At 42.7% G+C, this 27,423-nt stretch overlaps 1 protein-coding gene across 1 annotated transcript; it reads left to right on the top strand.

The window, feature by feature from the left end:
• The first annotated feature begins 1,497 nt into the window (after positions 1-1,497).
• LOC112080366 (phosphatidylinositol 5-phosphate 4-kinase type-2 gamma) lies at positions 1,498-26,979 on the top strand. The gene is made up of 10 exons (XM_024146100.2): positions 1,498-1,868; positions 7,538-7,635; positions 7,845-7,941; positions 10,131-10,280; positions 16,779-16,925; positions 17,344-17,382; positions 21,045-21,158; positions 21,350-21,614; positions 21,820-21,923; positions 25,622-26,979. Exons 1-10 carry the CDS (start codon positions 1,716-1,718, stop codon positions 25,700-25,702), a joined length of 1,248 nt encoding a protein of 415 aa, XP_024001868.1. The 5' UTR covers positions 1,498-1,715; the 3' UTR covers positions 25,703-26,979.
• The last annotated feature ends 444 nt before the right edge of the window (positions 26,980-27,423 follow it).

The following is a 27,423-nucleotide window of genomic DNA, read 5'->3' as shown; positions in this document are numbered from 1 at the left end:
TTTGAATGGTCTTCCAACTCGGAGTTGTAAGTCAGGAACTCAGGCCTCTTTCTAGAGTCACGAGCTGAAGATCACTGATGTCATTATGATTTGACCTTGTGTAACGGATGTGAAATGGCTAGCTAGTTAGCGGTGGTCCGCGCTAATAGCGTTTCAATCTGTTACACTTGTTCATGATTCGACCTTGAGTTCCCATTTGTCTTGAAAGCACCATAAATCCAGAGAATGCCAGACTTTGATGACAAAATGTGCCCACGAAGGACCACCGTGCCACCTTCCTGTTCAAGTTAGCACAGTACAACAAGGTGAGTCCAAAAATGTATTGTATACTGCTGCATAAATTATGTAATATGCCAGGGAGATATGTATACTGTAGCTAAGAAAGTAATACTAAGTGTATGTTGTGTAGTAAGCTGTTAGTAGCTCATGTGCCTCGCCCTAATAATCAGATATTTTTTCCCCTCTTAATGTTGCCTACTGTTCTGACTTGGCGGTGCACATGTAGCCTATAACCTGTTTCAGAAATGTAATCATCGAATATTGTAAAAGCTTTCATTGTCTGCTTATATGCCCCCTTTATTTATCCTACAGTTCTGACTTGGTATACAGGGAGAACACTGTAAGAACAGCCCATGTTCTGAATTCTTTCGCTGTACATTTCAAAAGTGCTGAACAAATAGTTATATTGACTACATCCATCCTAGCTCGCTCATTAATATCTTAATCGGAATTATGGATGGCCTCTTATCCGCTTGTCGTCCCCTTATGCCATAGTTTGTACATCTCAATTGTCAGTAGAAACCACATTTGTTTAAGCAAGTCAGCCATATCAGCTATGCTTTTTTTAAAGGCAGGAATTGAGGCTGAATGAACTGTTTCGCTGCCAGACAAGGCTCCACTGACAGCCAGGTGTAGCAGTGGTAAGGTGTTGGGACTGCTGTTGGGACAGCTTTATGTAGGCCCTAACAGTTTATGGGCACTGTTTTTCACCGTTATAGTGCAATTAATGTATTGGTTAGTGTTGTGTTGTGTAGTGGTTTTGCTGGCATGCAACGCCCACATTTTTTCAGGGTTTGCCCCACCAAGATTTACATGCGAAAATCACCACTGAGTGGTGGCCTATATGGTTTGGCAGAAAGTTCTGCACAAAGCACTGCTTTGAGAGAGAGCGCATGAGGGCTGCAATTCCTCTATGATCAATTAATCAAAAAGTAAAATTTTGGCTAGAATGGAATATATTAGATACATGACTTAGCTGACTTACTTTCATAGTCTGCTTTTATTATCTGCATTGCTACAGTAATAGCAGAAATACTGTGAAAGGATAGTTATGGTAAGTAAGAACTCATGAAAGGGACATGTTATCAGCCCATCTGATCACATTATATTATTTGTAACACATATCTTTGGTTTATCACAACTGAACAGTTGGACCAACAGAGAATAGCTGGACTGGAATATGTATTGAGTAGACAGACTAATTTGAAATCCAAAATGAGTGTTAGAACAAGCGCAAATGTAGGCTAAAACTACTAACCTAAATTTAGAAGGATCTGCGCGCGGCACGGTTAACCTTTGATTTGCATTACGCGGTGACGAGGAAGTCAGTTTGCAAAAGATCAGAATCGGGAGAAGAAAAAATAAAGTTTGAGTTTGCGGAAGATCAGAATCAGGAGTATTTTTAAAAAAAGTTCCCAAGCAAGGCAAGCTTCGCGATGGCCTCTGTCGGTAACGCTGTTTCCAGTCCAATGGTGATATTGGCCCCAAAAACCAAAACCAAAAAGAAACATTTTGTGCAGCAGAAGGTGAAGGTATTTCGTGCCAGTGACCCAGTCTTGAGCGTTTTTATGTGGGGTGTGAACCATTCGGTGAGTATAACACGTTATGTTGTCATTGTCCGTTTTGATAACGTTAGCTTAGCCTATTAGCTAGCTAACGTTAACTAACTTAGCTAATTTTGACATTCCGTTAGCTAGTTACCAAGCTAACTTATCTAACCTACCTAGCTAACGTTAATTAGCTATCAAAATGTAAATGCGCATTCAGTAAAAATGTAGCTAACGTTTACGTAAGCTAAACGAACTGTACCGAGAACAAGCTAGATAGCACTAGAAGGCTAAGTAACGTTATTTAGGTTAACGTTAGCCAACTTGCTGCTGGCTAACTATTATTGACTGTCAAGTGTGTGTCACATCATCATGGGCTTTGCTCATTATATAAAAGTTAGCCAGTGTGGTCTCTAGAAAGCCATGACAGGGCCGTAGACTGCCATACACATGAGATATACTCAGTCCTCAGACTCATCTCCAGCTTGTTTGCTTTCTATCAACTGCATGTTTACACCTTCCATGTTTGTTATCCCCATGATGAAAGGGAACAGGCTAAACGGGGATCATTGAGACGTCCCAACTCTGACGTCACTCCATTGAAGTGGACATTTAAAACGGTTGAAGTGGAACTGACAGCGTTAAATACTTTACAGATATTAAACAATCAGTAAATTATATCAGTTCAAAATATAACATTCCTAGTTTATGCTACACAACCAACTTTATAAGAGCTGTAATATGTGACTTTTTGGGTGACCCTTCCGAATTCACATGAATGTAGTAATAGATCTGACCCCTCTGACACCATAAGGCACAAGAGGGGATGGCTGCCGTTTTACGGGCTCCTTACCAACTGCTGTTTTGTTCGTTTTTTCCCAGATTGTTTGTAACTCATTTTGTACATAATGTTGCTGCTATCGTCTCTTATGACAGAACAGAGCTTCTGGACATCAGAACAGTGATTACTCACCTCAAACTGGACGAAGATTCTTTCTTTAATGAGTCCGGTGCAAAGGATATTCTGCCTTGTCAAGAGAAGGCCCAAATCCCCGTCATCAGCATGAAGAAAAGACAGGAAAAAGGGGAGGATGGCGGGGTGCCTTGTAAGAATTTGCCGATGAGTAGGTAAACCACCACATCCCTCTGTATTATTGGCCAACGTGCAATCATTGGAAAACAAACTGGACAATCTACGATTAAGACTATCCTACCAACGGGACATTAAAAACTATAATATCTTATGTTGCAACGAGACATGGCTGAACGACGACACGGATAATATAGAGCTGGCTGGCTTCTCCGTGCATCGGCAGGACAGAGCAGCTACGTCTGTTAAGACTTAAGACTAGGGGTGGGGGTGTGTGTCTTTGTCAATAACTGGTGGTGCACGATGTCTAATATTAAAGACGTGTCGAGGTATTGCTCGCCTGAGGTAGAATACCTCATGATAAGCTATATACCACACTATCTAACAAGAGAATTATCTATATTATTCGTAGCTGTCTTTACAACCACAAACCAATGCTGTCACTAAGACCGCACTCAACGAGCTGTTTAAGGCCATACGCAAACAAGAAAATGCTCATCCAGAAGTGGCGCTCCTAGTGGCCGGGGACTTTAATGCAGGCAAACTCAAATCTATTTTATCTCCTTTTCTACCAGCATGCCACATGTGCAACCAGAGATGCATACAAAGCTCTCCCTCGCCCTCCATTTGGTAAATCTGACCATAATTGTATCCTCCTGTTTCCTGCTTACAAGCAAAACTAATGTAGGAAGTACCAGTGACTCGCTCAATATGGAAGTGGTCAGATTACGCGGACGCTACAAGACTGTTTTGCTAGCACAGACTGGAATATGTTCCGGCATTCATTCAATGGCATTGAGGAGTATACCACCTCAGTCATCGGCTTCATCAATAAGTGCATCAACGACGTCGTCCCAATAGTGACCGTACGTATATTTCCCAACCATAAGCCATGGACTGTTAGGCAACATCCGCATCGAGCTAAAGGCTAGAGCTGCCGCTTTCAAGGAGCGGGACACTAATCCAGACGCTTATAAGAAATCCCGCTTTGCCCTCAGACGAACCATCAAACAGGCAAAGTGTCAATACAGGACTAAGATTGAATCCTACTACACTGGCTGACAGAGCTTGAAAAATATTACAGACTACAAAGGGAAACCCAGCCGCGAGCTGCCCAGTGACGCAAGGCTACCAGACAAGCTAAATGCCTTTTATGCTCGCTACAAGGCAACCAACACTGAAGCATGCATGAGCGCACCAGCCGTTCCGGACGACTGTGTGATCACGCTCTATGTAGCCGATGTGAGCAAGACCTTTTAAACAGGTCAACATTCACAAAGCTGCGGGGCCAGACGGAGTACTCAAAGCATGCGCGGACCATCTGGCAAGTATCTTCACTGACATTTTCAACTTCTCCCTGACCGAGTCTGTAATACCTACATGTTTCAAACAGACCACCATAGTCCCTGTGCCCAAGAAAGCGAAGGTAACCTGTCTAAATGATTACCGCCCCGTAGCACTCATGTCGGTAGCCATGAAGTGATTTGAAAGGCTGGTAATGGCTCACATCAACACCATCATGCTGAAAACCCTAGAACCACTCCAATTTGCATACTGCACCAACAGATCCACAGATGACCCATCTCAATCGCACTCCACACTGCCCTTTCCCATCTGGACAAAAGAAACACCTATGTGAGGATGCTGTTCATTGACTACAGCTCAGTAGTCAACACCACTGTGCCCACAAATGTCATCACTAAGCTAAGGACCCTGGGACTAAACACCTCCCTCTGCAATTGGATCCTGGACTTCCTGACGGGCTACCCCTAGGTGGTAAGGGTAGGCAACAACACATATGCCATGCTGATCCTCAACACGGGGGCACCCCTGTACTCCCTGTTCACCCACGACTGCGTGGCCAAGCACAACTCCAACACCATCATTAAGTTGGCTGACGACACAAGTGGTAGGCCTGATCGCCGACAACGATAAGACGGCCTATAGGGAGGAGGTCAGAGACTTGGCAGTGTGGTGCCAGGACAACAACCTCTCCCTCAATGCGAGTAAAACAAAGGAACTGATCGTGGACTATAGGAAAAGGAGGGCCAAACAGGACCTCATTAACATCAATGGGGCTGAAGTGGAGCGGGTCAAGGGTTTCAAGTTCCTTGGTGTCCACATCACCAATGAACTATCATGGTCCAAACACACCAAGACAGTTGTGAAGAGGGCACGACAGCACCTTTCCCCTTCAGGAGACTGAAAAGATTTGGCATGGGTCCCCAGATCCTCAAAAGGTTCTAAAGCTCCACCATTAAGAGCATCCTGACCGGTTGCGTCACGGCCTGGCATGGTAACTGCTCGGAATCTGACCGCAAGGCGCTACAGAGGCTAGTGCATACTTACATACTTACTGACCCCATGGGGAAATTTTGTTGCAGTGTCATGTACACGTTTAAAGTGGCGTTTAAATACAAAACAAAATTGACAATACAACTTTCATAACAGTTACATACCAATACGGCCCAGTACATCACTGGGGCCAAGCTTCCTGACATCCAGGACCTATATACTTTATGCTGCTGCTACTCGCTGTTTATTATCTATCCATAGTCACTTTACCCCTACCTACATGTACATATTACCTCGACTAACCTGTATCCCCGCACATTGACACGGTACCGGTACCCCGGAGTATAGCCTCGTTATTGTTGTTCTAATTTTTGACTTTAGTTTATTTAGTAAATATTTTTCTTAACTCTTATTTTTAAACTGCATTGTTGGTAAAGGAGTTGTAAGTCAGCATTTCACAGTATGATCTACACCTGTTGAATTTGGCGCATGTGATGAATAAAAATGTATTTGATTTGAATTCTACACTGGGGTTACTTACCAAGAAGASAGTGAATGTTTCTGAGTAGCGGAGTTCCTGAGCCGCCCGCAGATGCAGGAAAGCCCTTGCTCCGGCCAAACGCTACGCTCACGGAGGTTAGTTTCTTCTCCGCAATATGAAGTATGTAGCGAACAACAGAGCAGCGAAATAATTTAGCTTGAGTCGTTAGGCTACTTATCACCCTCACGGCAATCAAGCAATGCATTCTGCCAAGAGTCATTCACGTGGCATCTTTATAGGATGCCACCTTTCCGATAAGTCAGTTCATCAACTTTCTGCCCTGGTAGAGCTGCCCCGGTCAACTGTAAGTGCTGTTATTTTGAAGTGGAAACGTCTCAGAGCAACAACAGCTCAGCCGCGTAGTGTTAGGCCACACAAGTTCAAAGAACGGGACCGCCAAGTGCTGAAGCGCGGGGCCTGTCCTCGGTTGCAACACTCACTACCGAATTCCAAACTGCCTCTGGAATCAACGTTGGCACAATAACTGTTTTTCGGGAGCTTCATGAAATGGGTTTCTGGCCAAGCATCCGCACACAAGCCTAAATTCACCATGCGCAATGCCAAGTGATGGCTGGAGTGGTGTAAAGCTCGCCGCCATTGGACTCTGGAGCAGTGGAAACGTGTTCTCTGGAGTGATGAATCACGCTTCACCATCTGGCAGTCCGACGAACGAATCTGGGTTTGGCGGATGCCAGGAGAACGCTACCTGCCCCAATGCATAGTGCCAACTGTAATGGTTGGAGGAGGAATACTGGTCTGGGACTGTTTTTCATGGGTTGGGCTAGTTCCCTTAGTTCCAGTGAAGGGAAAGAACTTGACTGGCCTGTACAGAGCCCTGAACTCAACCCCATCGAACACCTTTGGGCCTAATCGCCCAACATCAGTTCCCGACCTCACTAATGCTCTTGTGGCTGAATGAAAGCAAGTCCCCGCAGCAATGTTCCAACATCTAGTTGAAAGCCTTCCCAGAAGAGTGGAGGCTGTTATAGCAGCAAAGGGGGGACCAACTCCATATTAATGCCCATGATTTTGGAATTGGATGTTCTACGAGCTTTTGTTCATGTAATGTACATTGTTTTAAAGAGCACGTTTACAAGTCTGTCACACATGACAGTTCCAATAAKCCCCCTATGGTGAACGACATGTGAACCAGAGGCTCGTAGAATCATGACTATTAAGTTTTCAGTTCATCGTTCGTTGGTAGGGGGTCCTGCGTGCTCTGGGAATTACTGACTCAAATGAAAGAAATKAGTAGATTTGTTCTTTTGACTGAACGAGTCAAAGATTTTGTCAGTTAAAAGAGCTGAACTTCCCATCACTAGTTCAGAGTTAAAGATGGCAGCCCCGTGTGGCTAATGGCTTATTTGCATATAGGCCTGAGGTATCTCTGATTGGCTATGGTGTAGAGTCCGGTCCTGGACAAGACCAATGTTTTTATTAGGTTTTATTAACTGCAGTGTCTATTAATTGTCCTAATGCACGGCCGCTTTCCCCCTGTATAATTTTCACATGCCATACTCTACGTCATTCCCAAACATTCTATGAATGTGTGAAAATGACGAAGTGCTCGCTTGTAAAAAAAAWTAWTTTTTTWAAACGTATTCTTCCTAGAGGTGTATATGAACTGATTTTAATATGATTTCATGTTGCTAAAACACTGTCAGTAACACTAAGTTAAGGGTTAGGTTTGTGGGTAGGGGTTTAGGGTAGGGACGTCCCAAGGGTCCCTGATGGCACTAACCATGATGAAAGTCTTCTAGCTAATGGGAGTACTTATTTCTGCAGATAAATGACCTAAACCAAGTGCCTGTTCCTGTCATGCTATTGCCTGATGACTTCAAAGCCAACACTAAGATCAAAGTCAACAACCACTTCTTCAACAAGTAATGTGTTCGCTCACTCTTGTTAATACTTACTCTAAATATACATAATACAATTGGCCTATCTACCAGTAGGTCTATGTCACTACTCTGTTTAAAATGCCAAAACGAATGAGGTTTGGACAGAAGTTTGGAGGGAGAGAGGGAGCGATAGAGAAGGAGAGGCTAGTAAACACTGCAAATGTGTGAATTCCACCCCTTTTTTTTCGCAGAGAGAATCTACCAGGACATTTCAAGTTTAAAGAATACTGTCCTCAGGTGTTCCGGAATCTTAGGGAGCGCTTCGGAATTGAGGATCTCGACTACCAGGTACGAGTGTTGATGTACAGTGCCTTCAGAAAGTATTCAGACCCCTTGACTTTTTCCACATTTTGTCTTATTCTATATAAAATAAAATAAATGTTTTTTTTTTTTTAAATTCCTCATCGATCTACACACAATACCCCATAATGACAACGCAAAAACAGATTTTTTGCAAATTTTCGAATTTATTAAATAAAAAACTGATCACATTTACAAAAGTATTCAGACCCTTTACTCAGTACTTTGTTGAATCACCTTTGGAGGCGATTACAGCCTYGAGTCTTCTTGGGTATGATGCTACAAACTTGGCACACCTGTATTTGGGGAGTTTCTCCCATTCTTCTCTGTAGATCTTCTCAAGCTCTGTCAGGTTGGATGGGGAGCTTTGCTGCACAGCTATTTTCAGGTCTCTCCAGAGATATTCGATCGGGTTCCAGTCTGGGCTGTGGTTGGGCCACTCAAGGACATTCAGAGACTTGTCCCGAAGCCACTCCTGCGTTGTCTTGGCTGTGTGCTTAAGTTCGTTGTCCAGTTGGAAGGTGAACTTTCGCCCCAGTCTGAGGTCCTGAGTGCTCTGGAGCAGGTTTTTGTTAAGGATCTCCTTGTACTTTGCTCCATTCATCTTTGCCTCGATCCTGATTAGTCTCAGGCCGAAGAGTTGAATCTTAGTTTCATCAGACCAGAGAATCTTGTTTCTCATGGTTTGAGAGTCTAGGCGCCTTTTGGCAAACTCCAACCGGGCTGTCAGGTGCCTTTTACTGAGGAGTGGCTTTTATCTGGCCACTCTACCCTAAATGCMTGATTGGTGCAGTGCTGTAGAGATAGTTTTCCTCCTGGAAGTTTCTCCCATCTCCACAGAGGAACTCTAGAGCTCTGTCAGAGTGAACATCGGGTTCTTGTTCACCTCCCTGACCTCTGTGCCTCGACACAATTCTCTCTCTGAGCTCTGTGGACAATTCCTTCAACCTCATGGCTTGGTTTTTGCTCTGACATGCACTATCAACGGTGGGATCTTATATAGACAGGTGTGCCTTTCCAAATCATATCCAATCAATTTAATTTACCAAAGGTGGACTCCAATCAAGTTGTAGAAACATCTCAAGGATGATCAATGGAAACAGGATGCACCTGAGCTCAATTTTGAATCCCATCGTAATAAGGTATTTCTGTTTAGATTTTTTTTATACATTTGAAAAATGTGTTGTTATGGTGTACTGTGTGTAGATTGCTGAGGGTTTTGTTTTATGTAATCCATTTTAGAATAAGGCTGTAACGTAACAAAAGTTTGAAAAAGTTTCTGAAGGCACTGAGCATACAAAACATTATTAAGAACACCTTCTCTTTTCATGACAGACTGACCAGATGAAAGCTATGATCTCTTATTGATGTCTCTTGTTAAATCCACTTCAATCAGTGTAGATGAAGGGGTGGAGACAAGTTAAATAACTATTTTAAAGCCTTGAGACCATTGAGACATGGATTGTGTATGTTTGCCATTCAGAGGGACAATGGGCAAGACAAAAGATTTAAGTGCCTTTGAGCTGGGTATGGTAGTATGTGCCAGGCGCATCGGTTTGTGTCGAGCTGCACCGCTGCTGAGTTTCATGTTCAATAGTTTCACATGTATCAAGAATGGTCCACCACTCAAAGGACATCCAGACAACTTGACACAACTTTGGAAAGCATTGTATTCAACATGGGCCAGCATCCCTGTGGAAAGCTTTCGACCACCTTGTAGAGAATTGAGGCTGTTCTGATGGCAAAAGGGGGGTGCAACTAACTATTAGAAAGGTGTTCCTAATGTTTGGTTATACTAATTTTGTGTGTGTATAAATATATTTGATACATCTTGACACAGCACATTATTCAAAAGGAGTATTCCTCTTCATCCACTCCCTATGTGCATGTATGGATGCCAGTAATCCATCCAGAGCCAAATGACTACTAAAGCAATAGGTTAAATATTAAGATAGTCATCATCAACAGAAGAAAACGGACTGATATGGGGAGGGACTTCCTGAACTTTTCCAATCAATCGGGAGTATTTATAAAGCCCTTTTTACATCAGCAGTTGTCACAAAGTGCTTATACAGAAACTGAATGTAAAACCCCAAAGAGCAAGCAATGCAGATGTAGAAGCACAAAAAAAGGTGTGAACTAATGAATACGACCCTGTTTTTTTCTCATCCCTGTAGGTCTCTTTGACCCGTAGCCCTCCTGTAAGAGGTGGGGACGCCCAGGGGGAGGGGATCCTCCTGACCTCCTATGACCGCACGCTGGTCATCAAGCAGATCTCTAGTGAGGACGTGGCAGACATGCACGGCATCCTGTCTGAATACCACCAGGTAATGTAATAACCCCCGGGCTGTGGACAGCTCAATTAACTTCAGTTCAAAACCCAATTGATTCATCCCAAATGGCATATCTCCTTTATAGTGCACTGCTGTTGACCAGAGTCCTATGGGCCCTGGTAAAAATTTGCGCACTACATAGGGAATAGGGTGCAATTTGTAATACAGCCCAAGGGAGGGTAAAGTTTCCCTTTTTATTATGGTCAAGTGTTGCAATGCTCTCTAGTACTGCTGGGTGAAATGAACAGTGCATTTGATAAACAAAAACATTGATTGGTTGTATCAAAAGCATTAAAGCAACATGGTCTTCCTTGAATTGCAAATTAGCATCTTCTACTGAATCATATGGTCTGGTCTGTGTACTCTGGCGGAACTAGTGTTAGGTTATAGTAGTAGGGGGGTATATCATGTAGGACTGTTCATCCATGCCTCATGTTTTGCATAGCAAAACTAGGCGAGGAGAGAATCTTTTTTTCCCACCTCAATACAGTTTCTATCTTTGGAATGGAGAAATGTTAGTCAATTATACTTTTTCACAAATTTAAGTCTCATTGAACTTGGCGTTAATCAATTCGTGTTCATGAGAGGGAAAACATTTTGGCTACATTTTAATTTGAAAGCTTTACATTTACATTTTAGTCCTTCAGCGGACGCTCTTATCCAGAGTGACTTACAAGTAGTGCATTCATCTTAAGATATTTGGGGGAGACAACCACATATCAGTCATAACTATTTTGAGGGGTAATGTACTTGCTATCAGCGAAGTCAGTTATTTATTTATTTGTTGAGGTTTGCCATTAACTAAAAATGATACAACGACTAGGTTCCAGTTTAACAACGTTTACTTCCCCGTATTTCCACAGTACATAGTCACCTTCACACTCCAGCCAGGTCCATCTCCAGTGAGACTACGGCGCAGGCGTACTAATAACAGAGTGATAGCACCGTAATAACAGAAATATAGGGATACTTAAAACATGAACTTACCAATCTCCCACTTTTCTTTAAAGACAAATAAAACATCAACAAAATAATTAAATGTCCCAAGTATTATTTAAGTTCCCCATTACAAATGGGTTGTGTAACAGTTTTTATTTTTATTTCTCAAGCTGCCACTTTCCATTACTGGGTGCCTTTAGGAGCACAAGACCGGATGCTCCCTTTTTAGTCAGACAGTCAGACAGGTGCTCCTTTGTGGCCAACCTGGAAAACAGCTTTGAGGTGTGGAATCACAGTTGTAGCAAAGGTCTGTGAGCCCCCCAGATGAAGTCATCAACATGACTGGCAAGTACTCCAGTCACATTGCAGTCTTGATCAAGCCAGTAGAAGACTGCAGGATCCACTTGTGCCATTTTCCCACCTGTACTCAGCATTGTTGCCTTGACTTTGTTGTACCAGTAGAGTGATGCATCTGCCAGGCCATACACTTTTCTTTTTAGTTTCCACAGTGACCAGACCGGACACGTCGCATGCGCAAGCGTTGCAAAATAAATGTACACGTTATTCAATCATTGCACCCACACTGCTCGCAAGCGTCTGCGTGTCCAGGCGCTAAAATAGAAATATGTTCTATTTGTGACACTCAATGCGCTGCAAGTCCGGCCTCTCCCATCTCATTTGTTTTAGGAGCATATACCCACGTGCCATCTCCTCATTGGTTTTTCTGAGCATATACCCATGTGGGTGATTGAAAGATGAACTTAGGTCCACACTCATGTCTGTTGCGCTAATGCACCTAAAGTTTTTGCCAAACGCCATATAATGTCCAAAATAATAATAAKAAGAAGAAGCCTGAAGGAAGGAGGAGAGATGACCTAGAGGACCTTGTGTATTTCAGGTAAAATAACAACCCAATGTTTATGTCCCAGRACAAATGAGCTAGCAACAGCAAACTAGCTAGCTAAATTGCTATAAATGTTTAATGCTTTTTGAACTGTCCCCAAATTAATATAATTGGTTCTGAGTTTTTGATATTTCAACCTGCGTGTCCTGATCGCGTCTGGTGTGGGGTGGACAAAATCAATGTGCACACGATGGCGCACGCGGTCGGATGTGAATGCAATTTCATTGTCACTGTACAATTTCTGGGGCAGGCCATGCACACTTATCCAGGAATGAATGGAGTGCTTGACGATGTCACTGGGTTTCTTTATATTCACAATGCTTCCAGCGCTGAAGCGTGTGAAGTGGTGGGTTATGTGAAGGTACCACACACTTGGTCCCAGCTCATGTAGATCTACAGCCACTGTTTCATTGTACTTGGAAGCCAGTGGCAAACTAACAGCTGGTCTGGGCTTACCTTTGCTGTATTTCTGGCATGTGTCACAACTGTTCACTATCTGCCGTAGAATGGAAATACTCTTTTCATTATTCCCAGAACTGCTGAGTCATTTCTGAAGTCTATCAACAATACTTTGTGTTTTTCCTATGTGGCCATGTTCTCTGTGTCCATCAGAATCTAATTTTTACTTGAACTCTGTGTGTTCTCTTTGTCTAAAATGTTTAAACAATAGTGGCCTGAGGTAGTAAGTTCAAGGGTCACTGGTTGTTTAAACATCACTGCCTTGTAATTTTGTATGTCTAGTACAGCCCCTGCCTTCTTGAGGGAAGCTTTGCTTAAAACTTCTTATGGCTTGGGGGCAGTATTTCGACGTCTGGATGAGAAGCGTGCCCAAAGTAAACTGCCTGGTACTCAGGCCCAGAAGCTAGGATATGCATATAATTGGTAGATTTCAATAGAAAACACTCTAAAGTTTCCAAAACTGTTAAAAATAATGCATGTGTGTGTATAACTGAACCGTGGCTCGACGACTCATTGCGAGCTCACAGAACAGGGCTCCGGGCAGCCGAGCGGAAATGGAGGAAAACTCGCCTCCCTGCGGACCTGGCATCCTTTCACTCCCTCCTCTCTACATTTTCCTCTTCTGTCTCTGCTGCTAAAGCCACTTTCTACCACTCTAAATTCCAAGCATCTGCCTCTAACCCTAGGAAGCTCTTTGCCACCTTCTCCTCCCTCCTGAATCCTCCTCCCCCTCCTCCTCTCTGCAGATGACTTCGTCAACCATTTTGAAAAGAAGGTCGACGACATCCGATCCTGTTTGCTAAGTCAAACGACACCGCTGGTTCTGCTCACACTGCCCTACCCTGTGCTCTGACCTCTCTCTCCCTCTCTCCAGATGAAATCTCGCGTCTTGTGACGGGCGGCCGCCCAACAACCTGCCCGCTTGACCCTATCCCCTCCTCTCTTCTCCAGACCATTTCCGGAGACCCTTCTCCCTTACCTCACCTCGCTCATCAACTCATCCCTGACGCTGGCTACGTCCCTCCGTCTCAAGAGAGCGAGAGTTGCACCTTCTGAAAAACTTACACTCGATCCCTCCGATGTCAACAACTACAGACCAGTATCCCTTCTTTCTTTTCTCTCCAAAACTCTTGAACGTGCCGTCCTTGGCCAGCTCTCCCGCTACTCTCTCAGAATGACCTTCTTGATCCAAATCAGTCAGGTTTCAAGACTAGTCATTCAACTGAGACTGCTCTTCTCTGTATCACGGAGGCGTCCGCACTGCTAACTAACTCTCTCCTCTGCTCTCATCCTTCTAGACCTATCGGCTGCCTTCGATACTGTGAACCATCAGATCCTCCTCTCACACCTCCGAGTTGGGCATCTCGGCGCGCGCCACGCTTGATTGCGTCCTACCTGACAGGTCCGCTCCTACCAGGTGGCGTGGCGAGAATCTGTCTCCTCACCACGTGCTCTCACACCTGGTGTCCCCAGGGCTCTGTTCTAGGCCCTCTCCTATTCTCGCTATACACCAAGTCACTTGGCTCTGTCATAACCTCACATGGTCTCTCCTATCATTGCTAGCAGACGACACAAACTAATCTTCTCCTTTCCCCCTTCTGATGACCAGGTGGCGAATCGCATCTCTGCATGTCTGGCAGACATATCAGTGTGGATGACGGATCACCACCTCAAGCTGAACCTCGGCAAGACGGAGCTGCTCTTCTCCCGGGGAAGGACTGCCCGTTCCATGATCTCGCCATCACGGTTGACAACTCCATTGTGTCCTCCTCCCAGAGCGCTAAGAACTTGGCGTGATCCTGGAACACACCCTGTCGTTCTCAACTAACATCAGGCGGTGGCCCGTTCCTGTAGGTTCAGGCTCTACAACATCCGCAGAGTACGACCCTGCCTCACACAGGAAGCGGCGCAGGTCCTAATCCAGGCACTTGTCATCTCCCGTCTGGATTACTGCAACTCGCTGTTGGCTGGGCTCCCTGCCTGTGCCATTAAACCCCTACAACTCATCCAGAACGCCGCGCCCGTCTGGTGTTCAACCTTCCCAAGTTCTCTCACGTCACCCCCGCTCCTCCGCTCTCTCCACTGGCTTCCAGTTGAAGCTCGCATCCGCTACAAGACCATGGTGCTTGCCTACGGAGCTGTGAGGGGAACGGCACCTCAGTACCTCCAGGCTCTGATCAGGCCCTACACCCAAACAAGGGCACTGCGTTCATCCACTCTGGCCTGCTCGCCTCCCTACACTGAGGAAGTACAGTTCCCGCTCAGCCCATGTCAAACTGTTCGCTGCTCTGGCCCCCCAATGGTGGAACAAACTCCCTCACGACGCCAGACAGCGGAGTCAATCACCACCTTCCGGGACACCTGAAACCCCACCTCTTTAAGGAATACCTAGGATAGGATAAAGTAAATCCTTCTCAACCCCCCCCCCCCCCCCCCTTAAAGATTTAGATGCACTATTGTAAAGTGCGTTCCACTGGATGTCATAAGTGATGCACCAATTTGTAAGTCGCTCTGGATAAGAGCGTCTGCTAAATGACTTAAATGTAAATGTAAATGATATGGCAGGGGAAAACCAGGGGAAAATCCATCCAGGAAGTGGGATTGTTTTGATGTGGGTATTTTCAATTGAACGCTTATAGAGTATCTAATGGGTTAGATTGCAGTTCCTATGGCTTCCACTAGATGTCAACAGTCTTTAGACATTGTTTCAGGCTTGTTTTCTGAAAAATGAAGAAGAATGAGACCTTTCTGTCAGTGGACTGTAGAATCATGCAGTGCTGGTTTGTGCACGTGACCGATTGCGCTCCCTTTGTTGTTTTTCCTTTCTATTGAATACGCTATTATCCGGTTTAAATATTATCGACTATTTAGACAATTGACAACCTGAGGATTAATTATAAACATCGTTTGACATGTTTTGTCGAACTTTACCGGTACTATTAGGATGTATTCATCTGCATGTTTTGACCACCTTTGAGCCAGTGGATTACTGAACGAAACGCACCAACAAAACAGAGTTTTTGGGATATAAAGAGAGACTTTATCGAACAAAACAAACATTTATTGTGTAGCTGGGACTCTTGTGACTGCAACCATATGAAGTTCTTCAAAGGTAAGTGATTAATTTTATCGCTATTTCTGACTTTTTAAATTCCTTTACTTGGTTGTAAAATGTTTGTATGCTTTTGTAAGCGGGGCGCTGTCCTCAGATAATCGCATGGTATGCTTTCGCCGTAAAGCCTTTTTGAAATCTGACAAAGCGGCTGGATTAACAAGAAGTTAATCTTTAAATTGATGCATAACACTTGCATTTTTTATGATTGTTTATTATGACTATTTCTGTAATTTGAATTTGGCGCACTGCAATTTCACCGGATGTTGTCGAGGTGGGTCGCTAGCGGAACGCCTGCGCCAGAAAGGTTAATAGTAAGGAGATATCTGCAGGGACCACCTCTGTTTCAATTTGACACTTAGTCTGACACATTTTTGGTCAGACTAAGTGGGGACATATTTGTAACTTGGATAGAGAGCAAGACAAAGAGAAAAAGTAAGAGCAAGCAATTTGGTTTCAGTGTAGAAAAAAGTTTCATTTTCATATTCAACCAGAGGTGAAAGGAGTCATGTGAATGTATAGTACTGGTGTGTTCCAGATGGCATCCTATTCCACAGAACCATTTCCCTGCCGCTTTATGAGAAGTTGTGAGCGCAGTTTGGAATCAAAAAGCTCTGTTTACCTAGCAGTGGATACGATCACGTGCAACTTCAAATGCAGCTCATTCAMATTAACAAACATGCAATCAGATACATCACAGATTTCATCAGAGGATTGATTACCTACTGTAGCAAGCCAGCCAGGCAAGGTAAAATATCACAAATAGAGATGGGCAAAGCCAGAAGAATAATATACTTGTTGAACAGAGCTATAGCCGTAAGTCTTGCGTGTTTTTATTGTCATCACTCACTCACTATTTGTCAAGGTCCCGACTTAAGCGTTAGCTATCCTGCTACAGAGGTTTTTGGTGCGGGATGTGTGTGCATCCCTCAAACGTGACGTTTGCTTGTAAACAACAAACAAACAAAAAAATTGCTCTATATAATGCACTACTTTTGACCAGGGCCCTTGGAGTCATTTCAGACACAATCACAGTCTATTCGCCATTAATTTGTCCCCCTCTTCTCCCTGGCTGCAGCACATAGTGAAGTGTCACGGCAGCACTCTGCTGCCCCAGTTTCTGGGGATGTACCGTGTGGGTGTAGAGAATGAGGAGACCTACCTGATCGTCATGAGGAACATGTTCAGCCACAGACTGGTGGTGCACAGGAAGTACGACCTTAAGGTGAGACTGAGCGAAAAACACACACACACCAACACACACAGCACACGACACACACACACACACACACACACACACACACACCACACACACACACACACACACACACACACACACACACACACAACACACACACACACAGTACAACCATCAGATGAGAGAGAGACACACCTAGGGTTCAAAAATTCTGGTAACTTACTGAAAATTCCCAGGTTTTTCAGGAATCCTGATTGGAGGATTTATTTCTTAAAAACCTGAGCATTTTGGGAAAGTTACTGGAATTTTGCAACTCTAGTCACCTGTTGTATAATGCTTGTACACCGGTAGTGTTCTGTAATGCTTGCTCCTTACGCTACTTCATGATTTACACTTGTATAATCCCTGACCTTGCCTATTAAACTCTAATCTTATTGATACTCAGGGCTCTCTGGTGTCTCGTGAAGCAAGTGACAAAGAGCGGGTAAGCCAACTAAGAATGTCTATCTCACCCAACCAACCATACATGTGAAAATTGCCTTAAGGACTAGCTCTGTTAGGCACCCACAGTAGTGTTGCACGGTATACCGAAAGTTCAGAACTTTTTAAATCCTATAACATTTAAAAAACATTTTGGTACTAGAATTTGTTACTTTCGGTACTTCTATCATACRCATTTCACGTCGTCTACTGACTGAGAAAGGATCAAGTCTGTAGACAATATCGCCTTAAGGCACGAGACCACCGTGCCTGCTCCAGTTATCCATTGCTAGATCTAGCCTGTATTGAGGAACCACTGAACTCACTGGGAGTCTGGGATGCATCATGTTAGCTCCCCTCTCATGCTGTACAGAAGCAAACAGTTGAATAATGTTGCAACTGTTAATTACTGTTCGCAAAGCAATGTCCTTTACAGGCTAGAACACTTTACAATGCAAGAACAGAACATACCGGAAGCTTCCAACTTTTTTTGCTCTCTTACAGATGACGCTAACATCAATTCACTACCATAGTACTTTGTTTGTGGTACCATAATGCAAAATGTGCTGATTGTCACCAAAAAAACATAATCATTAACCAGGTTTCCATCCAACCTTTTTATGTCGACAAAACAAAATACGCTAGACAAGGTGGGATCTTTTTGGGTTTGTATTGATAWAATAACCATCATATTGAAGTAAACTTAGTCACGTGATAACATGTTCTGTGGTCCTCCCTCTACGACTCATCGGGAAAGCATGCAGTTTATTAGGCTACAGATTAACTAAATTATGATGAATTTAACAGGGTGGTGAAAGTGCAAGGTGATGAGCTTGATGCCCCTTTCCAATAAATATCAAGGGTCTTATTTTGGTGACATGATAATCGATGCTTGGCTGTCATTTGACAAATACAAATCGTACTATTTTGTCCATAATATAATCTCGCTATATAACAAWTTTTTTTGTGAGAAACATCAGTAGAGTAGAAAATGCGATGGAAACCCATTTAACGATGAGACAGCCTATAGGGAGGAGGTCAGAGACCTTACCGTGTGGTGCAAGGACAACAACCTCTCCCTCAACGTGATCAAGACAAAGAAGATGATTGTGGACTACAGGAAAAGGAGGACGAAGCACGCCCACATTCTCTTCGACGGGGCTGTAGTGGAGAAGGTTGAGAGCTTCAAGTTCCTTGGTGTCCACATCACCAACAAACTAACATGGTCCAAGCACACCAAGACAGTCATGAAGACGGCAGTCGTGAACTTGTTATCAGTATAAAAGACACCTGTCCACAACCTCAAACAGTCACACTCCAAACTCCACTATGGCCAAGACCAAAGAGCTGTCAAAGGACACCAGAAACAAAATTGTAGACCTGCACCAGGCTGGGAAGACTGAATCTGCAATAGGTAAGCAGCTTGGTTTGAAGAAATCAACTGTGGGAGCAATTATTAGGTAATGGAAGACATACAAGACCACTGATAATCTCCCTCGATCTGGGGCTCCACGCAAGTTCTCACCCCGTGGGGTCAAAATGATCACAAGAACGGTGAGCAAAAATCCCAGAACCACACGGGAGGACCTAGTGAATGACCTGCAGAGAGCTGGGACCAAAGTAACACATAAGTAACACACTACGCCGCCAGGGACTCAAATCCTGCAGTGCCAGACGTGTCCCCCTGCTTAAGCCAGTACATGTCCAGGCCCGTCTGAAGTTTGCTAGAGAGCATTTGGATGATCCAGAAGAAGATTGGGAGAATGTCAGATGAAAACAAAATATAMGTTTTTGGTAAAAACTCAACTCGTCGTGTTTGGAGGACAAAGAATGCTGAGTTGCATCCAAAGAACACCATACCTACTGTGAAGCATGGGGGTGGAAACATCATGCTTTGGGGCTGTTTTTCTGCAAAGGGACCAGGACGACTGATCCGTGTAAAGGAAAGAATGAATGGGGCCATGTATCGTGAGATTTTGAGTGAAAACCTCCTTCCATCACCAAGGGCATTGAAGATGAAACGTGGCTGGGTCTTTCAGCATGACAATGATCCCAAACACACCGCCCGGGCAACGAAGGAGTGGCTTCGTAAGAAGCATTTCAAGGTCCTGGAGTGGCCTAGCCAGTCTCCAGATCTCAACCCCATAGAAGATCTTTGGAGGGAGTTGAAAGTCTGTGTTGCCCAGCAACAGCCCCAAAACATCACTGCTCTAGAGGAGATCTGCATGGAGGAATGGGCCAAAATACCAGCAACAGTGTGTGAAAACCTTGTGAAGACTTACAGAAAACGTTTGACCTCTGTCATTGCCAACAAAGGGTATATAACAAAGTATTGAGATAAACTTTTGTTATTGACCAAATACTTATTTTCCACCATAATTTGCAAATAAATTCATAAAAAATCCTACAATGTGATTTTCTGGATTTTTTTCCCTTCTCATTTTGTCTGTCATAGTTAAAGTGTACCTATGATGAAAATTACAGGCCTCTCTCATCTTTTTAAGTGGGAGAACTTGCACAATTGGTGGCTGACTAAATACTTTTTTGCCCCCACTGTACCTGGTTTATCAATAGATATAGCATTCAAATAAATGATTACCATTATGTTATGGAGCTACATTGGTAAAAATGAAGTCAAATTGATTGTATGATGCAATTAATTCATTAATACAGCGTTTCCCAAACTCTGTCCTCGGGAAACCAAGGGGTGCATGTTTATTTTTTYCCCCCTAAGACTACACAGCTGATTCAAATGATCAAAGCTTGATGATTAGTTGACTATGTAGTGCTAGAGCAAAAACCAAAATGTGCACCCCTTGGGGTCCCGAGGACCGAGTTTTGGATTCTGCATTAATGCATACATGGCTGTCTCTGAAAAATGTAATGAGTTTGAGCTCAAAAGATTTGTCTGGATCAAGTGCCATTCTGTGATTTTGGCCAATACACCTTCTTTTGCCATGGTATCGAGCATCGTGATACTAAACCTGCTATTGGAATTGAAGTCAAAATGCTGGTATCGTGACACTAACCCACAGTACATGTGACCCACCACCTTGATTCGGTCTTATGTAGCAACATTTTTTATTTTTTTATTTTTACGTTGGATAAAAGTAAAGACTCAGTGACTATAAAATGGTATATCATACACTGCAGTTGAGGAACAATGGGAAAGTAATTCTGCATTGAAGTTGTATATACTGTATCCTACACTATTGCATCTTAGCCACTCTGTCACTGCTCATCCATATATTTTATTCTTATATATTCCCATTCCTTTACTAGATTGTGTGTATTAGGTTTTGTTGTGGAATTTGTTAGATATTAGGTTTTGTTGTGGAATTGTTAGATATTACCTGTTAGATACTGCTGCACTGTCAGATCTAGAAGCATAAACATTTTGCTAAACTCGCAATAACATATGCTAACCATGTGTATGTGACCAATAAGATTTGATTTGAATAGTAAGTTAGTTGTTTTTTTACTCATGAGGTTGTGGCAATCTACTGGTGGAGACTAGAAACAATTGCATAATATTACAAATTGATGATCCTTGAAAAATAAAAATAAATGCAGTGGAATGGGCTTCGAGGTCCAGAGTTTAGTTTTAGGGGCCACTTGACATGCTTGGGAAAGTTCTCATGCGTTTGTTTCATAACGGTCCCTCAGGTGAAAGAGCTGCCCACCTACAAGGACATGGACTTCAGAAACAACATGCAGAAGGTGTATGTGAACGAGGAGCAGAAGGAGAAGGTCATGGAGAAACTCAACAGAGATGTGGAGGTAATGTGACCTCCACAGATTTAGAACAAGAATTCAGTCTATTTCTACATTGACCTCTCAAGTTCTAGAAACTGTCGTCCTATTCTATTGAGTCTAACACAAGGTGGCAGTAGAAACATTCTAGCTGTTTGTTGCCATTATACCACCATCTCCATTCATAGTAATCATCTGGTGTGTGTCCTGTTCTATAGTTTCTTGTCAAGCTAAAGATCATGGACTACAGCCTGCTCCTGGGTATCCATGACTTGGGGCGGGCTGAGCGGGAAGAGGAGGAGGGAGAGGATCCCTCTATTGAGGAGGGTGGGGAGACTGAGAATGGCCTGACGCAGGTCCCTAACGCGTGCTCCTACGGCACGTCTCCTGAGGGCATCGCTGGCTACATGGCCTCCTGCAAGCCCCTGGGGCCCGGGGAGTTTGACCCCTATGTGGATGTGTATGCCATAAGGAGTGCCCCTGGTAAGTTTTAGGGAAGTTGGGAAATTACAGGGTTTGGATCAAGTCAGTAATTTTAAGCAATTGGATTCTCAATTTCCCTAATGAATTAAATGATTTTTAAATGGAATTGACTCTATTCCTGGATTCGAAGTTACACTGCAAGTTGGGTCATTTGGGTTTTTAAGCAGTGACTTTATTCAGCATCTGGTCTGTTTTCCCCCCTCAGGAGCCCCTCAGAAGGAGGTGTACTTCATGGGTCTGATAGACGTTCTAACACAGTACGACACCAAGAAGAAAGCCGCTCACGCAGCCAAAACTGTCAAGCATGGGGTGAGTGAAAAGGGCGAAGGGATGAGATACTCAGTGCATACTGTAATGTTAACCTTTATTTAGCTAGGCAAGTCAGTTAAGAACAAATTCTTATTTACAATGACGGCCTGCACCGACCAAACCCAGACGACGCTGGGCCAATTGTGCGCCACCCTATGGGACTCCCCATCATGTGATACAGCCTAGTGCATACTGTGCATTTATTGCTTTTTCTAACATCATTCCCTATTAATCAATAATTGAAAGTGACCTATTCCCAATGCAATTTCTTGTTTTCCCTGGTTTCGATGTTGTGCAGATCACATCTTTGAGATTAGAGGGTTAAGGGTCTCCCATTAGAATACAGTGCCTTCAGAAAGTATTAACACCCCTTGACTTTTTCCACATTTTGTTGTTACATCCTGAATTTAAAATTAATTACATGTAGATTGTTGGTCATTGGCCTACACACAATACTCCATAATGTTAGCATAATTGTTTTTGAACATTTGACTAATTAATAAAAAATGAAAGTTGAGTCTAAGTATTTAATCCCTTTGTTAGGGCCCAAAAATGTGGCTTAACAAGTCAATAATTGTTATTATTGTGTGCAATAATAGTGTTTAACATGGTTTTTGAATGGCTACCTTGTCTCTGTACCTCACACATACAATTATCTGTAAGTTCCCTCTGTCAAGCAGTGAATTTCAAACACCAATTCAACCACAAAGACCAGAGAGGTTTTCCAATGCCTTGCGAAGAAGGGCACCTATTGGTAGATGGGCAACCACAAATTATCCCTTTGAGCATCAAGTTATTAATTACACTTTGGATGGTGTATCATTACTCCCAGTCACTACATACTGTATATAGTCGTCCTTCCTATCTCTGTTGCCGGAGAGGAAGGAAACCGCTCAGGGATTTCACCATGAGGCCAATGGTGACTGGCCTCATGGTGGCCTCATTATAACAGTTACAGAGTTTTGTGGCTGTGATAGGAGAAAACTGAGGATGGATCAATAACATTGTATACYGAACAAAAATATAAACTTAACATCCAACTGAGTTACACGTTCATATAAGGAAATCAGTCAATTGAAATAAGTCCATTAGGTCCTAATCTATGGATTTCACGTGACTGGAAATACAGCTATGCATCTGTTGGTCACATACCTTAAAAAAAAGGTAGAGCCGTGGATCAGAAAACCAGTCAGTATCTGCTGTGACCACCATTCGCCTCATGCTGTGTGACACATCTCCTTTGCATAGAGTTGATCAGACTGTTGATTGTAGCCTGTGGAATGTTGTCCCACTCTTSAATGGCTGTGCAAAGTTGCTGGATATTGACGGGAACTGTAACATGCTGTCGTACACGTCAATCCAGAGCATCCCAAACATGCTCAATGGGTGACTTGTCTGGTGAGTATGCAGGCCATGGAAGAACTGGGACACTTTCAGCTTCCAGGAATTGTGTACAAATCCTTGCGACATGGGGCTGTGCCTTATCATGCTGAAACATGAGGTGATGGTGGTGGATGAATGGCACAACAATTGGCCTCCAAGATCTCGTCACGTTATCTCTGGTCATTCAAATTGCTATCGATAAAATGCAGTTGTGTTTGTTGTCCGTAGCTTATGCCTGCCCATACAATAACCTGATCGCCACCATGGGGCACTATGTTCACGTTAACATCAGCTGACGCTCGCCCACACGACACCATACACGTGGTCTGCGGTTGTGAGGCCGGTTGGACGCACTGCCAAATTCTCTAAAATGACGTTGGAGGTGGCTTATGGTAGAGAAATGAACATAACGTTCTCTGAGAACAGCTCTGGTGAACATTCCTGCAGTCAGCATGCCAATTGTACGCTCCCTCAAAACTTGAGACATCTGTGGTGTTGTGCACATTTTAGAAGGGCCTTTTATTGTCCCCAGCACAAGGTGCACTTACGTGTAATAATCATGCTGTTTAATCAGCTTCTTGATTTGCCACACATGWCAGGTGGTTGGATTATCTTGGTGAAATGCTCACTAACAGGGATGTAAACAAATTTGTGCAAAATGTTTGTGCTTATGGAACATTTCTGGGATCTTTTATTTCAGCTCATGAAACAAGGGACCAACGCTTTATATGTTTATATTTTTGTTCAGCGTATTTACTACACAATACTAACTTAATTGACAGATTGGGAAAAAAGTCTGTACAGAGTAAAACTATTCCAAACCATGCACCAAACCTGTTTGCAACAAGGCACTAAAGTAATACTGAAGAAATTTGGCAAGGTAACTAACTTTTTGTCCTGAATATACAGCCTGGTCTCATAAACTAGACGTAACATATAAAAAATAAATCCGGGACAATCAAAATAGTATATGTTACGTTTGGTATGGTTACATAAGACGGATGGTTACTTAAGGCAAAAACGAAAGTAGGGTGGTTTGTCGGGATGGGTGGGCGTATAACGTGAACGTCTAGCAACCCAAAGGTTGCGAGTTTGAATTTCATCATGGACAACTTTAGCATTTTAGTTAATTAGTAACTTTTCAACTTCTTGCTACTTTTTAGTTACTTTGCAGCTACTTAGCATGTTAGCTAACCTTAAACCTTTTAGCTAAACCTAACCCTTTAACCTAATTCTAAACTTAACCTTAACCCCTAGCCTAGCTAACATAGCCACCTAGCTAGAATCTGTAACATATTGTACATTTTGCAAATTCGTAATGTATAAAAGGATTGTAATTCAAAAAATATCATACAAAATAGGTGATGGACATCCAAAAATTAATACATACCATATGAAACATAACATATCATACTAAGTGGAGGTATTGGATTTAGGTACAGAATAATACAAAATGCTCTGAGATAAGGTTTGAATACAAAGTGTTATGTTTGGGTCAAACCCAATACAACACATTCCTGAGTACCACTTTCCATATTTTCAAGCATAGTGGTGGCTGCATCATGTTATGAGTATGCTTGTAATTGTTAAGGACTGGAGAGTTTTTGCAGGATAAGAAAGAAATGGAATTGCACTAAGCACAGGCAAAATCCTAGAGGAAAACCTGGTTCATTTTGCTTTTCACCAGACACTGGGAGATGAATACACCTTTCAGCAGGACAATAATCTAAAACACACGGCCAAATCTTCATTGCAGTTGCTTACCAAGAAGACGGTGAATGTTCCTGAGTGGCCGAGTTAGTTTAGACTTAAATCTACTTGAAAATCTATGGCAAGACCTGAAAATTGTTGATCAACAACAAATTTGACAGTGCTTAAAGAAATTTGAAAAGAATAATGGGAAAATGTTGCACAATCCAGATGTGGAAAGCTCTTAGAGACTTACCCAAATATACTCACACCTGTAATTGTTGCCAAAGGTGATTCAAACATGTGTTGATTGAGGGGTGTGAATACTTGTGTGTGATAGTTTTCCACTTCATTTTCAATGTCTAAAAACATGTTTTCACTTTGTCATTATGAGGTATTGTGTGTAGATGGGTGAGATAAAAAATWAAAAAAACATTTAATCCATTTTAAATTCAGGCTGTAACAACAAAATGTGGAATTAGGCAAGAGGTATGAATACTTCCTGTAGGCACTATCTTATTTGTTTAACTTTTATCCGGAAAATGAGCATTTCATTGACGCTTTTCATTCCCATTATATGAGCTACTCAGTCTGACGTGTACCCTTCTCTATGCCTCTGTCTTCAGGCTGGTGCTGAAATCTCCACTGTCCACCCAGAACAGTACGCCAAGCGATTTCGTGATTTCATCTCCAACATCTTTGCATAGCAGGACATTATAACCACCACTGATACAACCAACCTTTTCCCATTTAGATTGGATGGCTTGTATTGTTCTTTCTCTCTTACTTTTGTTCTGGGACTTTTTGCCTTGTTTTTTTTCTGATGTACATTTATATCATGAAACGTTGACCCAAAAACTCTAAACACACAGATCATGTTATTTTGATCTCACACTTGACTGTTTCCATTGTTGTAATGTATTACTGACTGATACATATTTATTTTTAGATTGATAAGATTAATGTGATTCCATATTGATAAGCACTCTTGACTGACTTTGTAGCAAAAGGGTACTTAGGCTAATACTGCTGCTTTGTGTCCTCAGAGATGTTACACTGAAAAGGATAGATTAGACTTAAAGGGACAACCTGGGATTGATACATCGACCACTTTGTTTGTTTGAATCCCAGATTGCCCCTTTAACCCAGTCAGTTTAAATCCTGGGTCGTGTCCATTAGGCACCAAACAGAAKGAAAYGGCGGGAAACTGGGAGGTGCTGTACTACCAATGACTAACTACCTGAACTTGTCCAATAAGAAATCATGGTTATTTACGGGCTACTGAACACAACCCTGGATTGGTCTGATCTACTGAATATACTAATATAACTGGACATAGGAACATATCATTGTAGTGAACCCTACAGTAAATATCAGAGCAATTTGTCTCAGTCTTCTGGGATTTTCCATGAACGTCCTCCATCATCATCTCACATTGGATCATGTGTAGCATTATGCTATCATGAGTGGACTTGAAACCAGACCCTGTTGTTGGACTGACAATGTCCTTTTGAATACCTTTTGGTGCCTCAAACTGAGAGTCATTTTTAAAGGACTTCTTAAGATCATTGTTATGGGGAATATAAGTATAATCATTCCAACTCCCTCTCACATTGTCATGCCAAACATGTTTGCTTGACAATGACAGCAATGGACCAAGCTAGAATAAAAGATGAGTAGAGGTAGATGATGGTCTATGCTTGGTCAGATTTGATGACGACTATTATTATGACATTTGAAGAGACTCCACAGAAGAGCTAGCTTGGGTATTATGTGTTACCCATAGAATATAGCACTGCATTTCAGCTGCTTTATGCAATTTGATTGCCTTAAAGATGTGATGAGTTTTCTAGTATAGAAGTTGAATACATTGACGGGCTGAATAGTTGCAGTATGAGTAAGTGAAGCCTTGTAACCATTGTGATTGCACATCTTGTATTTTTTCAAATCAGCTTTTGGATCAAAATATATTTTACAAAGATTTTCTGAAATGTGTTTTTTATATAGATTTTACATTACAGCAGTCACACAGCAGCATACACATCTCTCTTGGTGTGTGGTTAGTGGTACAGTTGATATGGTTGTGAGTTTGGTATTTTATTAGGATCTCCATTAGCTGTTGTGAAAGCAGCAGCTACTCCTCCAGGGGTCCACATAATACAGAACATTAATAGACAAGAACAGCTCAAGGACAGAACTACAGTACATACATTTCAAAACGGCACACAGCCTACATATCAATACAATATCTAGGTCACATAGGGGAGAGAGGCATTGCTTTCTTGTGATAGTTTGATAGGGGGTTAGTTTGGTTAGCATTACAGTTGATAGGGGGTTAGTTTGGTTAGCATTACAGTTGATAGGGGGTTAGTTTGGTTAGCATTACANTTAGTTTGGTTAGCATTACAGTTGATAGGGGGTTAGTTTG

Source organism: Salvelinus sp. IW2-2015, unplaced genomic scaffold (assembly GCF_002910315.2).
Source record: "Salvelinus sp. IW2-2015 unplaced genomic scaffold, ASM291031v2 Un_scaffold16283, whole genome shotgun sequence".
In the NCBI taxonomy this organism is placed as follows: domain Eukaryota; kingdom Metazoa; phylum Chordata; class Actinopteri; order Salmoniformes; family Salmonidae; genus Salvelinus; species Salvelinus sp. IW2-2015.
Note: the sequence above shows the minus strand (reverse complement) of the source record. Positions and strands in the feature narration are given on the sequence as shown.